At 39.9% G+C, this 15,822-nt stretch overlaps 1 protein-coding gene across 5 annotated transcripts; it reads left to right on the top strand.

Annotated features, from left to right (window-relative positions):
* Positions 1-1,513: 1,513 nt before the first annotated feature.
* RCAN3 (RCAN family member 3) lies at positions 1,514-15,412 on the top strand. Of its 5 annotated transcripts, XM_072885154.1 has the most exons (7): positions 1,514-1,707; positions 2,279-2,310; positions 5,253-5,293; positions 7,300-7,542; positions 11,511-11,684; positions 12,292-12,463; positions 13,241-15,412. In XM_072885154.1, exons 4-7 carry the CDS (start codon positions 7,348-7,350, stop codon positions 13,447-13,449), a joined length of 750 nt encoding a protein of 249 aa, XP_072741255.1. In that variant the 5' UTR covers positions 1,514-1,707; positions 2,279-2,310; positions 5,253-5,293; positions 7,300-7,347; the 3' UTR covers positions 13,450-15,412. The 5 variants fall into 5 exon arrangements, with proteins under 5 accessions (XP_072741255.1, XP_072741252.1, XP_072741253.1 ...); XM_072885151.1 differs by lacking the exon at positions 2,279-2,310; XM_072885155.1 differs by lacking the exons at positions 1,514-1,707; positions 2,279-2,310 and adding an exon at positions 1,785-1,803.
* Positions 15,413-15,822: the final 410 nt, after the last annotated feature.

Below are 15,822 nucleotides of genomic sequence, written 5' to 3'. Positions count from 1 at the left end.
ATCAGAGACAACTGGGTCAAGTGCTAATACAAAGAGGTGGTGATCAAGCCCGAGGTCAGGATCATTACAAAAATGCATGCCACAAAAGAGGTGTTATTACAGAAGACAGAGTATTTAAAATGCCCCTGAAATGGACACAGATGTTGGGAGTTTGTGGTATTAAAGCCAGAATATATTGCTGACCAGGGAGGAAGAGCATGGTATTGAAATAATAAAGCATGTGATTGCAGCAAGGAAAGGCTAAGGTAATGGAGACTAACCAATTATGGCCTCAATTTGCACTGCATCTAAATTGCAAAATCCCTTATCTGGACAGGTAAGCCTGATCTTACCTTTCTACAAGTGAATTCTGCTATGCCCTGTTTTCTTACGAGGGGAAGATCTGCACTGTGGATGAACAAATTACAAGCCTGGTAAAGAAGACCAGCTTAGTGTTGCTTCCTGCCTTTTTTCTGTACCTAGACTTTAGAAGAAAGCATTTCAACCACAGAAATTTCAGTATTTATGTGAAAAATCCTGTCTTCTAGCTTTCCAAGTGAGGATGAAGCTGTTGAACTAAGTATTTGTGCCAGTGAAATTCAATGGAGTTTTGTGCATGCTTTTTGTGGAAAACTGAATACAACCAAAAAAAGGACGTTGGTTTGTGCTTTCTTTAGACGTAAACGTACACAAGCATTCATTTATCACACAGTTCAGATGACCACTGTCTCAAATCGTCTCATCGCTGGATTAAGCCACGATTTACTCCCAGAGATGAGGGATGCAAACTCTCACTGTTCCCATCTGGCAACTGCCTGAGCGTGTCTGCCAGCCAAGGCCAACGGCAAAGTAAAACCGATTTAACTTCGGCTGCCATCTAGGAGCATACGTGCAAGCCTTTCACGGCAGAAATCTGCCAAGCACAAAGCACTGCAGCGCAGGTGCTGTGCTCCGAGAGTCAGTCCCACGTCCTCTTCTCTGACTTTAGCCTTCAAGGTCACCCAAGTGTCCTGCCGGGACACTGCAAAGCGCTCCTCCATCAGGTCTCAAACTGCGTTTCAAGGCTGTTAATTAAAAACATGGAAGAGGCCTCTGTCCTCCATACTTGGCTCTGCCAGCAACTCAGCCACCGACCGCTTCTCCAGAGGCCATTCCTAGAGCAATTCGCAGCTTTTGAATCAATTCTCATCTCTCTGAGCTCAGTCATTCCCACGGGGAACCCCGCAAAGCCTTTCCTCGAGGCCCGGCAGGCGGTGGAAGCCCATCGCCTCAAGGATCGATACGTGTAAAACACCCTTCGTTGCCCCAAAGCGCTTCGTGCCCTTTGCTGTGGAGACCCCCGGACGCCATGGGGGGCGGAATACCTCTGAAACCCACCGGGGAGGGGAAGCGGGCGGTGGGGACGGTGCCCCCCGCAGCCTCTCACGGCGGGGCGGCTGAGGAGATGGCCGCCGACCTCAACCGCCGCTACCCCTCAGTGCGGGGATGGGGCTGGCGCATGCGCAGAGTCGCCCCCCTCCATCCGGGTCACCGACCCCCTCCCTCCCCGCAGCTCCCTGAGCCGATGCGGAGGCGAGGGGGCGCGCACGCAGGCGCGTTCCCGCCGCTCCCTTCCCGCAGCCGCTTACTCCGCACGGCGACCGGCGGGGAGTGCGCGCTCCCGCTGCCGCCCCCTGCGCGGCCCCCCCCTTCTCCGCCGCTGCAGAGGGGATCCCCGCCGAGGAGACGGTGGGCGCCCCCCGCTTCCCCCCAGCGGCCCGCCGCCGGCCATCTGTTGCTCCCCCGTCCCCTCAGCCGTCCCTTCACCGGGAGTCCCGTCCTGAGGTGAGGCGGAGCGGCCCGGCCCGGCCCGGTGGCGGCTCGCTGTGCCGCGCCGAGCACCGCCCGCCGTCGCCTCCCGGGCGGGTCGGTGAGGGCGCGGCGAGGCCTGGCCGGGCGGAGCGGCGGCGGCGAAGTTGAGTTGTTTTCTCCTTTAACAGTTGCTCGTTAGGGCAGGTATAAAGGGTTTGTTGTTGTTTGTTTTTTTTAAGAATAATCCCAGAGCGGTGTTTTCCCTCCCCTCGTGTTCATCACATGCCGTATTAACTCTGAACTTGGGTGTTGATCCCCCAGCCCGGGGCTGCTCCCCTGGGTAGACCAGTCCTCTGCGGGTTTGCAGGATCGAACCCGAGTTTGTAAACTCCTCGGAGCAGATTGGACTGTTTATGTAGGAATTGCCATGCCGTTTTTAGTCCTTGTGAGTGTTCAGGGGTTTCGGGAAGGATGCGATAATGTACATGAGCTGCTTGTATTTCAGCAGTGCCTGAAGAGATGGGTCCAGACGATGCAAAGGTAAAAACACCAGTTCTGTCTGTACTGAGGCTCAGATACTAAAGCTCTCAATGGCAGAAACTGCATTTCCACAGTTTGCTTAAATATCGGAAGACCTTTAGCTTTGTATGAAGTTGAAGAGTTTGCTTTTAAGTGTTTCAGTGTACCTGTCACCTGGTATTTAAATGACAAGCAGGTATTAATTCTCAGAAGAACAAAGGACTTAATAAAAGGTCTTATCCAGCTGGCTTTAGTTCTTGGGATCCTTTTAGTCCTGTGCTGTAAGGCCATTTAATCCAAAATCTGTGAGGGAGTGAGTGATCGAATAGCTTGCTAACAAGTATTGTCCGTTGTCTACACAATGATTTGCTTATAATTTTGAATTGTTTATTGCAGTTAATATTACTGTAGGAATTAGCTGATTGTAGTAAATGACTAGCATTTGTGTATTTCCATTCATATCAGACTATCTGATAAATAGGTGCTTCTCACCTTTCCAAGGAGGTAAGTGAAGTAATTCCCTTTTTGCATAGGGGAAGCTGAAGCAGAGCGGTTTGGCTGTTGCACTGATAACCACATCGGTGTACCTGTCAAGCTTGGACTATTTCTCTGCCTGATTTTTGATGCTTTCTAATAATTGCGCAGCAAAATAGTTCTGCCTAATCTGTTAAAATATCACTTCTCACAGTACTGTTTCTAACAGTACTTCTTAAATAACATTCGTACCTCAGTCTTACCTGTCTTGTCTTTATTTCAGGGAAGCTATTGGGTATTGCATTGCTTAGTAACCATGGTGTTTTGATACTGATTTGGGTGAAGTCAGGAAAAACAAGTCATCTGTGAAAAAAAACTAGAATTCCATGTAGGTTTATGATTAAAAAAAATACAACTGTGATGCATTCTTAATTTTTAAAAAACAAAACATAACTGAAGAAGCTTTTATAGTTCAGTGCTCTCTACAGAAGCTTTTCAGAGTTTGTTTTTATACTGGCAAGAAATGCCGTACTGTAAATTATACAGAACTGTTGATCTTGTTGCTGAAATGTTTCCTTAACTTTGACTAAGATTGCTTCTATTAAATCACTTGCCCTGCAGACTGTTTGCAGGAATTCAAGGGAATAACTGCATTGTCTCCTGCAGCTTAATAGTGTACAAGTTTCTACTCTTGTTCTCTAAAGGAACAAGATGATTTCTGGTAATTCAATTTTTGTTACTAGTTGAGAAAAAAATGTAATCTACTTCTTGGCAATGGGGAGGTTTAAACTGCTCCAGGTCTCCCATATCGTTTATACACATCATTTGAGACCTGCTGCCTTTTTACAGAGCAGAAAATATCTTACAGTAAAATGTTTTGTTGCTTTATTTAAATGTTACAACATGATGAATTCATATACAATGAAACTCGAAGCCAGGGAGGTTGTTTGCTGTGTGCAAAGCTGGACACAGTGTGCCTTGACAGATTTGTGTGTTTTCCATCAGGATTCTTAAACTTCTTTACAAATCTGAAGAGCATCTCTTCTGTGCAATAATGCATGCCTATGCAGAATTTGATGTGTTTCATAATACCACAAATTGCTATTGCGCAAAAGGCAGTATTTTCCTCATATCAAGGGTATTTACGCTGTAAAAGATTTACAGGGAAGATCTTTTGTGGTGAGCAGAAGACAGGCCTACAGTGCAGGATCACCAGGGCTGTCGTCACAGCTCTGTTTCTGAGCAATCCTGCCTTCGTAGTTTGTTTTAATCTGTGTGCATTTTGAAGGTGGGAATACACAGGTAGACAATGGTAGTTATTGATTGCCTGTTTCACATGGAACTGGATGAAATGAATCAGGATGCAGAAGACTAAAGATGCAGGGAACTGCAAGTTTAATTTTGTTAATGTTAAGATGCTAACTAGATGGTTTTGCTTACGTCTGTTCACCAGTTCATGCATAGTGAAAATGATAGCGACCTTGTAGCCATCGCTTTATCTCTGTCTACTTCATAGGTTACTTGAACCGTTTGATGTTATGTAAATTAAATTGTAAAAGAAGCTAGATCTTGTGGCTTTTTTGTTGGCTTTTTTCCTTTCTTTTTTTCTTCCCATCCTCTCTTACAGTGTGTGTGGTATTCTGTGATATCTGAGCTCCTGGCATTTGTTTGCAAACATTTCAGTTGGTTGTTATTGATCCCTCTCCAATTCTGAACCTGATTTGGCAAAGACCTATCCGTAATTGTATTGTTTACCTGGCTATCGTTCTTGCCTTTTACTGCTCTGTCTTTTGTATGTTGTCACCTTTTCATTTACAAAATTGCCCTATTCTGTTACACTAAATGACATGGAAATAACATGGACGTCTTTTTTCAAAATACAAAATGACAGTTTCAGAGTTTTAGAACCTCCTCATGCTGGAACTTCGAACTTAATTTTAATTCTCTGAATTACTTTAACCAAATTTGGCAAAAGAAGGAAAAACTGGGATTTTGGGTTTTTTTTTGCTTTTTCTCCCCACAATACCTTCTTTATGTCTTTAAGTTGGTGTTTTAGAAAGTGTCTTGTATTGCTCTTTTTAACAGTATCAGCTTTATTTTATTTTCAAGCAGATATTTGCATACTTGTCTCATTGGTGTGTAAAAGATGGTTTCTATTCAAGGAGCCTATACAAAATCTCATTGTAAAGAATATTAGCCAAAAATGTAGAGTTCAGGTGTCTTATACGTTTAAATAAAAACCTAGATCTGCCTTCATTTTGTCCATCTCTTTGCTCATTTTTTCCTGAAGTGCTGTTCATCTGTGCTAACATACCAAACGGAGGAACATCTCTGTGGTCACTGCAGTGCTTGGTGTTAGTAATCTGCAGATTGCAGCTCCTTAAATGACATAATAGATGATAACAACTTTAAAGGAGGAGTAATGGATTCAGTTGATAATCTATGGATTAAATTCTCTCTCATTTTAATTGTGATGTCTGATTCCACAGTACTAACAGAATGAAGAGAGGAGTACTACTGCAGGCACAGTGTAAGTCACAGTAATCGTGCACTCCCTTAATCTTATTTTCTTGATGCTTTTGCCTCCCTCCAGTCTGCTTTGTTGACTTCATTTTGCAGTGTGTGAGGCTCAGACAGGCTGAACTTTTTAAAGCTCTTCATAGCGTGGCCAACTTCACCAAATTTTGTATTGATCTGTATGTTATCTTGCTTCCTGTCTTATTCACCATTAATTTAAATCTTTGAATTTGCCATCATTTTCAGACTCTCCCTTTTCTGTGCCAGTTTTGCTCTCTTGCCTTGTTTGCAAGTCTCCTCCTTCTTTGATTTGTCAGAAAACCAGGTTTTTGGAGCAGTTATGTGTGGGTTAGGTGTTCCTTACTGTGATCTGTACTCCTCTCTGGCAGGGATGCTTGGGGAGGTAGGACCAAAACCGGGATAAGGCTAGCATGTGGCTCTCAATTCTGTCTGCGCCCAGCTTGGCTTGATTGTAGGTGTCTGTGTCCTGTTGCATGTTGGATTGATTAGCCCAGAACTCTCTTGGAGTCTGTGCTGCCAAGCCAGATGGTGGCTTTTGTTTTTACTGTGTCGGCGTATTTTCTTTCCCTTTTCTCTTTCCTTTTTGCATGAATCAGCGAGCACAAAAAATTAGGTTTCCACCAGCTACGTGCTTTCTTGCATTTGCATCCTTCTTTCGGTGATGCTGAGGAGTGTTTCCTGTGAAAATTTTGAAACTTGCCGTGCTGGGAAGATTTAGCCAGCTCTGTGCATGACTTCGTAATGGTTTGACTAAAGGTGTGACAGTGAACCGGTGCAGTTACGTGTGCATGTGCGCACATTGCTTCAGACAGCTTTTAGGTATCCGCACCGAGGTTACATGGATTTAACTCATTTAAGTTAGCATCACACCTTGCCTGTGTGTCTCTAAGGAGTTTGTAAATACTTAAAATAGGTACTAAATCTTTTTTTCTCATTTTCACATGCTATTTCTCCTTAAGTACAAAGTGTTGGGAGTGTTTGGGTGTGGTTGATTAGAAAATTTGTCTTAAGCCTTTTCCCATGAGCGAGCATTGATTTATTATGGATTTTTTAATGCATTTTTGAGTGCATATTGGTTTCAGTTGATGGCATTTCTTGGTGCCTGCTTCAAAAGAGTAAGCTAGTTAAGCAAATATTCAAATGAGATCATTGCCAATGAAACATAATATCTTTACTTACCTTTTTTTTAGCGTTATGTCACAAATTAACACCCCCTCCAAATCTAGGTATAGTACAGTTACATGTTTTCTATCATTTACATTAGAATATACAGTAGTGTGATAACCTCCTCATGACTTTTGCAGCCATAGGTGGCAAAAGGTATGCTCTGTTAAAATAATCTTTATTGTGTAAAAACTAGTTTGTTACCTAAAGTCTTTTATTTCATCTCTTGCTTGTTTGCACTGTTTTTCTCCCTTGACGTGTTTACTGCAGGCTACAGATACTCTCTTACCTGTGGGAAAGGCATGCTCCAGTGCTTAGGAGAAGGAAATGTCCTCACATTAGGAGATCTTGGGGTGTGTTCCCATATCTGGAACTGGCTCGGAGAGGCTTTGGACAGATGACTTAACTTTGCTGTATACACGTGTTCCCATTGATGAAATAAAGATATTTCTTCACATATCAGAAGCCTACTCTGATTACTTGGGAAGTGCTTTTAAGTTATTAAATAAGAAATTACTGTTAACTGAAAAGCGTGTCATGGAGAAAAGCTTCTAGAACAGTATTGTAGTTCTTGATTTATGTCAGAGTTAAAGGGAGGAGAAATTTTATTTACTTGACTGAGTGACTTTATGTTCCTTTTCATAGATTGAACAGCAGTGTGTTTATCCCATTTGCAGAAATGGGATACAGTGCTTCTGTTTTGTGGATGAGAGGAGAAGTTTCATGTTGATTTCTATTATTTTTTGTAAAATTATTTGCCTTAATAAGAACAGTCAAAACAAGAAGCTGTGATATCTTCACATTCTGTTTTGGTTTTGGTTTTTGGAATGGCAGACCCCTACTAGAAACTGGAACGTAAAGAAGAGTTGCTTTGGGTGAACGATGCTCAGAGATACTATGAAGTCCTGGAGTGACAGCCAGTCAGACCTCTACAGCAGTGACCAAGAAGAGGAGGAACAGATGATTTTTGGAGAAAATGAAGATGATTTGGAAGAGATGATGGATTTAAGTGACTTGCCTACCTCCCTCTTTGCTTGCAGTGTTCATGAAGCTGTGTTTGAGGTACAGGAAGAAAAGGTAAGGTAGAGAGAGGCATATTTGGGGTATAGTATTGTAAGTATAGATACAGCTATTGGAACATTTTTGTCTGGATTTTCAGTGTATTACTGCATATTATAACTGAGGGAAAAAAACCAACCCAAAGTACTTACCTGGTAAGCTCAGATCAGAATGAGTACAGTTAGCAAAGAGCAGATAATACTACACTTTTCTGGCATTTGAAATTATTAATGGATATACAGTGCTTCTCCCATGAAAAGCTCTTCTGATCCCCTCCCCCCTTTATTCAAGGTACCAAATCGAAGGGCAGATTTAAATAATAAAATCTGAAAGCAAATTTAAATGTTTTATTTTAAGGCAAGGATTCTGTTAAAAGAGCATTATAAATTTGCAGGATGTGTGTTCTGACTTGATCACTTTGCAAGTGGCTTATAAAGACCTTGTAATAAACTAAGTCTTCTCTGGCCTGCTAACATTTGTATTCAGTCAAATCTGTACTTTCTCTTTCCTTCCAAGAGCATCAGGAAGAATTACGTACGTTACATGAGTGAGGGAAGATAGGAGGGGCTGATATGAAAGCTTTGGTCTGTGGCTTCTTCAGTTTCCATTTACAAAAGTACTTACGAAGCCTACAGTTCTGCGGAAAAGTTTTCAACATTTGAGGGAAAGGTGTGGTGTCAGATAGGAAATGCTGCTCTCTGCCTCAGTTTCTAAATTCTGTACTTCTATTTAAGTCAGTCTTTCAAATATGTGCTCTGCGCTGAATTCCTAAGCCAGTGCTGCTAACAAATGGACATCGTACGTTCAAAATAAAAGGAACAGTGATCCGTTGAGAACGTGCACATGGTGTCACATAAACAGTTTGTAAAGCAGCTTACAGATGCCCTTTCGGGTCGGGAGGATGATATTACATAATGAGAGCTGTTGCTCTTGTAGTTTGTTATAATTGTGTTCCTATGGGTATGAAAGAAAGGTGCCAGAAAAGGCTGTTGAGTCTTTAGTGGCTTATTTTCAGATGCAATGCTTTTATTTTTTCTTCCCCATGGTTTATAGAGAGAATGAGATACAGTTCATTAGCCATTATTTATGTGCCTGGTGTCAAATGGTTTTCTTCAAAGGACATGAGTTATTGCTAGCCTCTGTACGTCCATAGGAGAGTTAATTTCTAGCCTTGCATAGTAGTGCTGTTTTAACTGGAAAACAAAACAGGTGATGCATAAGAGTATGTAAATCATATGTCATCTAATTTAAAAACATTGCAAGGTGATGTCTCCCTTTCTAGGTAAATTTTTAACTCACTGATGACTAATTTAAATTGTCACTGTTTCTACTAGATCAGCTTCTAGTTCAAAAGACTTCTGTAAGCAGGGAGCACTCCGTTTGTTTCAGTGGTTACTACCCTTGGATGAAGGTAGTAAAGCATCAGTTAATCAATGGAACATTAAATAATGCGCTGGACTAATTTAACTCTGATGCTACAGAAACAGTGCCTCATAATTCATTGTGTGTCCGGTATAGAAAGTGTGCACAGGAAATGTTGCCTTGCTGAATTGTTTTGCACATGTCTACATGTGATTTGTCACTTTAATGCACGTTTGCTGTTTTCCATGGAAGTGTTCTCACAGCATGTCCGTGCATATGAGGTGCATCAAGGGAGGTGTGCTAGCTTTTTCTCTGATTATACTGGGATAGTTAGTTGCCACGTTAAACCACTTGTAAATTTAACCACAAATTTTAAATTTTAAATTTTAAATATAGTTTGTGAAGTGTACTGATTGTACTGTCAGCAAGCTCATCTAAGCTGATTGTCATAGCTAAGACATTAGTTTAGAATAGGTCAGAATTATATATATCTCTAAATTGAGTGTTTACTATGAAGACTTCTTCCTAGTGCTTGGAAGAGTAGAGGTGCTTTGATATATTATATGGCTTTTATCTGTCTTATGAAATTCAGCTTAGTCAGCCCCTGGACACACATTTCAACGGCTTGGTTTACTTCTGCCTACGTCTTCTTTTAAAGGCTGAATGCACAGCAAACAGTTAATGAAACAAATGGAAATTGTGCTGTCTGTGCACAAACAGAAAGCAATTTGACAATTTGTGGTAGTTTTAGGGGTTTTGGGGGGTGAGGGGGTTGGGTGGTGTTTCATTGCACTTATGGTTTTGCTACCCAATGTTCTTCTAGTTCATTTGGTAACGCTGGCAAAGCTAGCAGCACTGGCAAGCAGACTATCAAAATCAGTCTTCCTCTTCCCTGATATTGTAGTAGTCACCACGGTACAAAATAGGTTGTCCGGTTCTGTATGTAGGCACAAATATTTTATGCTCAGCATTTTCATTTGTGCAACTTCACGTAAGTGAGTAATGATTAATATTCTGGTGAGGAGAAAAGGCTAAAAAGACACTATTGATTTGAAATCTGTATAATTCTTATGAAGCATTTTGCTTAGGTTCTGTTTCTGCCCTGATTCTTTCATCCTTTTTTTTTTGACATTTTTTAGCTACATTTCTGGTTTTACTGCTGATTTGTTAAAGCAACACTTAAACATTAACAGTTCATGTTGAATTGACTGTTAAGTTGTCGAATTTAAGGCAGTCAGCTTCTACTTGTAGGTTAAATACGTGGTATGTTTACAGAAAAACTGTAAGATGTCTAAGCTGGCATACATCTTTTAATCATTTTGTCTTTTACATAGCATCTAAAAGTGTTTTTTCAAGTTGAGTTCAAACAGCAAAAGGTGAAAAATCCAGATAGAAACAATACGTACTTTCACTCTTTCTCAAATATTCACCTTTTGGAGGGTAATGTCATGATTGGAACACTGTCGTCATCATTTTCAGTTGCAGGGCTGATGCACTAGATTGCAGTATTGTGTTTGTCAAGTACAACATTTGGCCAGTGTGCAGAAGGAACAGGTTTTCTGATTTAATAAAGACCTCGACGTACAGATTGGAGAGAATTGTGCAAAATAATATTTTTGTTAAAACTAACATGGGCATCATCTGAAGAATTTCTTCAGTCCTATTTAAAATGAAAGCCCCTCATCCTGTAATTATTTTCACGGGAATGAAGGCATCAACAGGATTTTTGTAAAGAGAGCGGTCTGTTGGAATCAAGCAAATTAACTGTTGTCATTGGAAAGAGTTCATAATGGAAAAGTACTCCTTTTCCGCTTATTTGCTTATGTAGATCTCTCTAAATAACTGAATATTATCAGAACATAGTAAATAAAATTGAAAAGAGATTGCTTGCATACTTCTCATCTACTGATTTTAATCTGACTTTCTACAGTGAATGAAAACTTACACCAGGGAATTTCCTAGTGCATTTACACTAGGAAAAAAAAGAAATATCTGCAAATTAGGTCTCTTGTAGATCAGAGAAATAGTACATTAAAACAGATTGAATTTCATAACAATTCAGTTGTTGGTTTTTTTAGAGAACTTGAGGATAAGATTCCATATTCAAGAAAACATGATTTTTTTCAATTTTTTATTTTTGTGAACAAGTGTTGTTTAGTGATAATAGATTTTTGTCTCTTCCAAAGTAGTCTTATTCATCCTGAGAATTTTGACATTTTCTGTAAGCACTCGGTACTTTAGTTTATCTAATATAAAAATTAACTGATTTGCATAGTATTTTTGGAGACACTTGGGTGGAAGTCATGTGCAAGTACCAGTATTTTCCCTGACATTTGCACTTTTGAGTAAGTGTCGCTAGGTGGCAGTTTATGTATTGAGAGTTTTGTAGGCTTGTTCACATCAATGTGCTCTTGGAATTCAGATTTAAATAGTGAGACAAAGCAGTACTACACTGAATACAGATCTGCAAGTCGGGGTAATTGAGGGAAGTATGGAAGGTGCAGGTTTAGAAGGTGATTAAGGAAATTATTGGGATTTGGGAGAGGAAAGTGAAAGGAAAATGTGTTTTCATTGAGTGAAAATGTTCATTTTGTGTTTGGAGAATCTTTGTACTTCATCTCTAGGAAAGATTTGAAGCACTTTTCACAGTCTACGATAATCAAGTTACATTCCAGTTGTTTAAAAGCTTTAGAAGAGTACGGATAAACTTCAGCAATCCAGAGGCAGCAGCAAGAGCACGGATAGAACTGCATGAAACTGACTTCAACGGGAAAAAGCTGAAGCTGTACTTTGCACAGGTATTACTGTGTATTACCTTTGCATTACCTTAGTATTACACACTAAGATGTGTCCCTCTTTCTTCTTTGTTCCACTTTTGCCCACGAGTTTAATTTGATAGAGATCTGAAGTTACCTTCAACCTCATTCTTTTAGACCGAGATGTATTATTTTCACTCATTGAGAAAATTCATGCTTTAGGGGACAGTTTTGCTTTTCAGCTTGAGCTTACAGAGTTGTAATTGGTGTGGAACAGTTGCTGTAGTGTAGTGACACAAACCACCTTCCCTCATGCCTAAACAGAAATGTGCTGAAAGAAAACAAGTGGGTCCAAAGATCTCTTTATAATAGGTGCTTTACAGGCATATTCTTCTTGTTGGATTAGCAGCTTGCATGTGTCATATACAGCTACGTTGTCAGCACTTACATAGGCCAGTTTCTTACCTGCAGCATTTCTCCAAGGTGTCATACCAAGAACTGACAAAAGCTGTACTATTATTGTTAAAGCCAGGCTGAATCAAGCATTGCTAATACAGAGAATAGGCATGAATTACTGGGGAAGTAGACTAAATAAAAAGATAATTAATATTTGTCATCTTACTTTGTATCTCCTGGCTTTTGTCTTCAGGTACAGGTATCCAGTGAAATAGGCGACAAGTCCTACCTCCTTCCTCCACAACCTGTTAAACAGTTCCTGATATCACCACCTGCATCTCCACCAGTTGGATGGAAACAGAGTGAAGATGCAACTCCCCTGATAAACTATGACTTGCTTTGTGCTGTCTCCAAGTTGGGGCCAGGTGGGACTATTTACCTGCTTTTGTTGTGTTACTTCAAAAATAGTTATCGAGGGAATTTATCTACTTATCTTTCTTTCTGTGAGAAGAAACTGAGTCTCTCTTGTGTGATGTTTCTTACTTGAATAGAATGATCCATCACTTTTTTTACTTAATTCGTTAATTGATTGAAAGTATAGCACAGAACTGGATTGTGTGGTACTAGCTCCGTCACATCCATGTTTTAAGTAACAAACAAGAGGAGGAATGAAAAGTTCAGTCTCTTGCAGATGGACAGCTCCAGTTATTAAGGATGCTAATACGTACTTTTTGTGTTTAATCGTCAAACTTCTTTATGAGCCTTCTGAGGAAACATGCTGTTTGCTTTCTGTGACGAGAGGGGATCGGGAGGCTTAATGTTTTCAAATGCTTTTGTAGCTTTTAATTTACAAATGTCATATAAATGTACAGCATAAATGATGTCACTTAAAAATTTGCATGCTGCTTGTCTTCTGAGGTCTTCAGTGTTTCACAATAGTTTTTTACATCCCTCCTGCCCTTCCTTTAAATATCGATTAAAAGATTGGTTGTATTCAAAGGACAGTATAACAGATACAGGGACTATTTTAAAACATTTAACAGGTGTGGTGAAGTGTGTAAGTTGAGCAAATTAAAGGTGAGACGGGAATAAATGAATATTTGATTGTGTTACTGCAGCTGTTAAGGAGTTTTTGAGATAAAGTGGCTTAATGCTGTTCCTTGGGGATGTTCTTAGCATGATTTTTGTTCGCTACTCTTCAGGAGAGAAGTACGAGCTTCACGCAGGAACAGAATCAACTCCTAGTGTAGTTGTCCATGTCTGTGAAAGTGAGACAGAAGAGGAAGATGAAATAAAAAATCCCAAACAGAAGATCATGCAGACAAGGCGCCCAGAACCACCTGCAACAATACTGAATGAATCTAAAGCATTTGATTGTACACTGGAGGTAGGGGGTACTATGCACTGTTAAATTGTGTGATGCTTAAGATAGTATCAAAAAATCAGACACTTAATGAGTACATGTGTTGATGTCTGTACTGCTGCTATATGTTATGTATAGCGACAACAGATTTTACTTGTAGTTGTCTCTCATGTTCAAGAATTTGGATGCCAATGCTCTGAAAAGCACTTTAATTTTAGGGACTAGTCCCCCAAGTGTAGCAAATCCACCTGACTTGAAATAGTGAAAAATAGGAAGTCTGGTTGTGGTTTTGTTGTTTTGTTTCGGTTTTTAAGATGTTACCCTTTTCTTTATACTTTACAGTGTGATGTACCAAGTGCTGAAATAATATCTTTCTTACTGTCACAGTTGGATTCAAGAAAGTTCATTGTATAGCAATTAAAAGCTGATCTGTACTGGTACAACAGCTTCCAATTAATGTAGTGTTAAATACAAGTGAAACGTACTCTTTATGCTAAAATTCCTTCCCAGCTAGTAATCTTCTGAAGTGAAGATTAATCTTTGCTTTTCTCAGAAATGCCAAGTATGTGTTTTTAATTTGACATGAGGCACAAATACACGTATGGAACTAAATTCAAGTAGTTTTGCTAACTACACGGAGAAGAATACAGAAGGAAGAACCACAGACCACTGAGAAGACAGACTCCGAGTCTGTCGCCAACACTACTGCTGCTACTATCTGTGATGGTACACCGATAGGTGCGATGGTTTGCACTGACACCTAATTAGGAGTGAATTACAATATGGAGAGTGAAATACGGATTCAGCTATTGAATGTGTTGTCTCTGATCCTCTCTGAAAATACAGTAACGTTTGTTCCTCTACAGTCCTAGAGATGGCCGACATTTAGAGATAAATTCAGTGACTGTTATGTTATGACTAAGTTATGTTAGGAGATAGAACATCTAGGGTTAACTTTTAACTTGTGCTCCTGAACTTCTCCAGTCTGTTTTGTATTTTTTTAAGACAATCAGTTGCCTGGCTTAGCCAGTTTTTATGCAGTTTCAGCCCTTGTTTGCTGTTTTTCATGAAGACTTTTTCTGTGTGGCATCCTGTCTGTCTGATAGAACATCTGCTACTGTTGAGACCAGGATGCATCTTTTAAAATACAGATCTTTACTTTTGTGATCTTGTGTTATGTGTTTTAGTAGGAGGAAAATATGCCTCGGTATAATGACACATGCTCCTATACTTTTATGCTATTTTATAATCAACCTTTTTTAGTCTAGACAGATTCTTCTTTTTTCTATTAAAAAAAATAAAATAATTTGTGAACAAACCAGGCTGCTGATGTTCATATATAAAAATCATTCAGAAATTGGCCTTTTTCAAATTCATTTTAGTGTGTTTCAATTCTACATGAAGCGCTTATTGAATTTTCAAAAGTGTTTTTCAATTGATTGACGGCAGAGAGAAAAAGTAATGGTCATGAATTTGCATGGGCATGGTAGTTTTCAACTCCGTATTGTGCCAGCTCGTGATCCCTTCCTGCCACCAGCTTCAAGTTGCAAAACGGGATCCTGCAGGCAGGTCCCTGTTCCAGAGGCAGGAGTAGTATATATTAAAAAGGTAGGAAAATGGGTTTTTGTTCATCTTGCCTCCACGGGCATGATATTTATGTATCTCTTCAGGTATTAAACACACTCAACGTCCGACTTCTCTGTCTCACTGTTCCATGTTATTAAAAAAAAAACAACAAAAAACTTGTATTGTCCATCAGGCTTGTGTATTTTTAAAATTCCAGAAGTCCGTCTTGGATTTTCTGTGGTGTTTATATTTTGTTAATTGTTTAATTTCTACCCCATTGTAGAAGTTGCTGTTAGTAGGAATAAGTGGAAAACCTTCAGAAACAGTTTTATAAGGCAAATCAAGCAAGTAATGTTGTCGGTATATTGTGTAAAATGTATAACAACTTGCATTCCAACATCTTCCACTGTGTAAAGACACTTAAAATAAAAACAATGCAGTGCCATTCAGATGTGGTTTTTTAACTGTATTCTGTAGTGGCCCGAGTTAGATACATTAAGTGTTCTAATAGTATTGCATGCTTGTGCAATGGAGTGAACAGTCAAGATAATTTATGGTTTTCCATAAGCGAATTATTGGAAAAATAGCACTGAAGACGTTGGGGATTTCAACAGAAGAATCCTGGGAAGAGCTGGGCTGAAGCAGGGCCTGAGAAGGTTTTTACGGTGTTTTTGGGTGCCTGTCACAGCGGAGTTCCATTTGCATGTTTACCTCACGTGAATTTGGAATGGGAGTTTGACACCTGCTTCGGCTGTTGTGGGAGAGCATGTCCGGTTTGGGTTGCAGTATTGAGCTCAAAGTTATCGTTGTAATAAAGATAAGTAATTACTTGTTTTGAAAAATCTCCAAAGACCC

Source organism: Ciconia boyciana, chromosome 21 (assembly GCF_034638445.1).
Source record: "Ciconia boyciana chromosome 21, ASM3463844v1, whole genome shotgun sequence".
In the NCBI taxonomy this organism is placed as follows: Eukaryota; Metazoa; Chordata; class Aves; order Ciconiiformes; family Ciconiidae; genus Ciconia; species Ciconia boyciana.
The sequence above is the reverse complement of the archived record's forward strand: the minus strand, read 5'-3'. Positions and strand labels throughout refer to the sequence as shown.

Bases quoted from the DNA above. Each gene is read 5' to 3' on its own strand.
- RCAN3 (XM_072885152.1), top strand. From the start codon at position 7,348: ATGCTCAGAGATACTATGAAGTCCTGGAGTGACAGCCAGTCAGACCTC. The intron at 7,543-11,510 runs GTAAGGTAGAGA...CTTCATCTCTAG, and splicing joins TTGAGGTACAGGAAGAAAAG to GAAAGATTTGAAGCACTTTT. The intron at 12,464-13,240 runs GTGGGACTATTT...GCTACTCTTCAG, and splicing joins TGTCTCCAAGTTGGGGCCAG to GAGAGAAGTACGAGCTTCAC.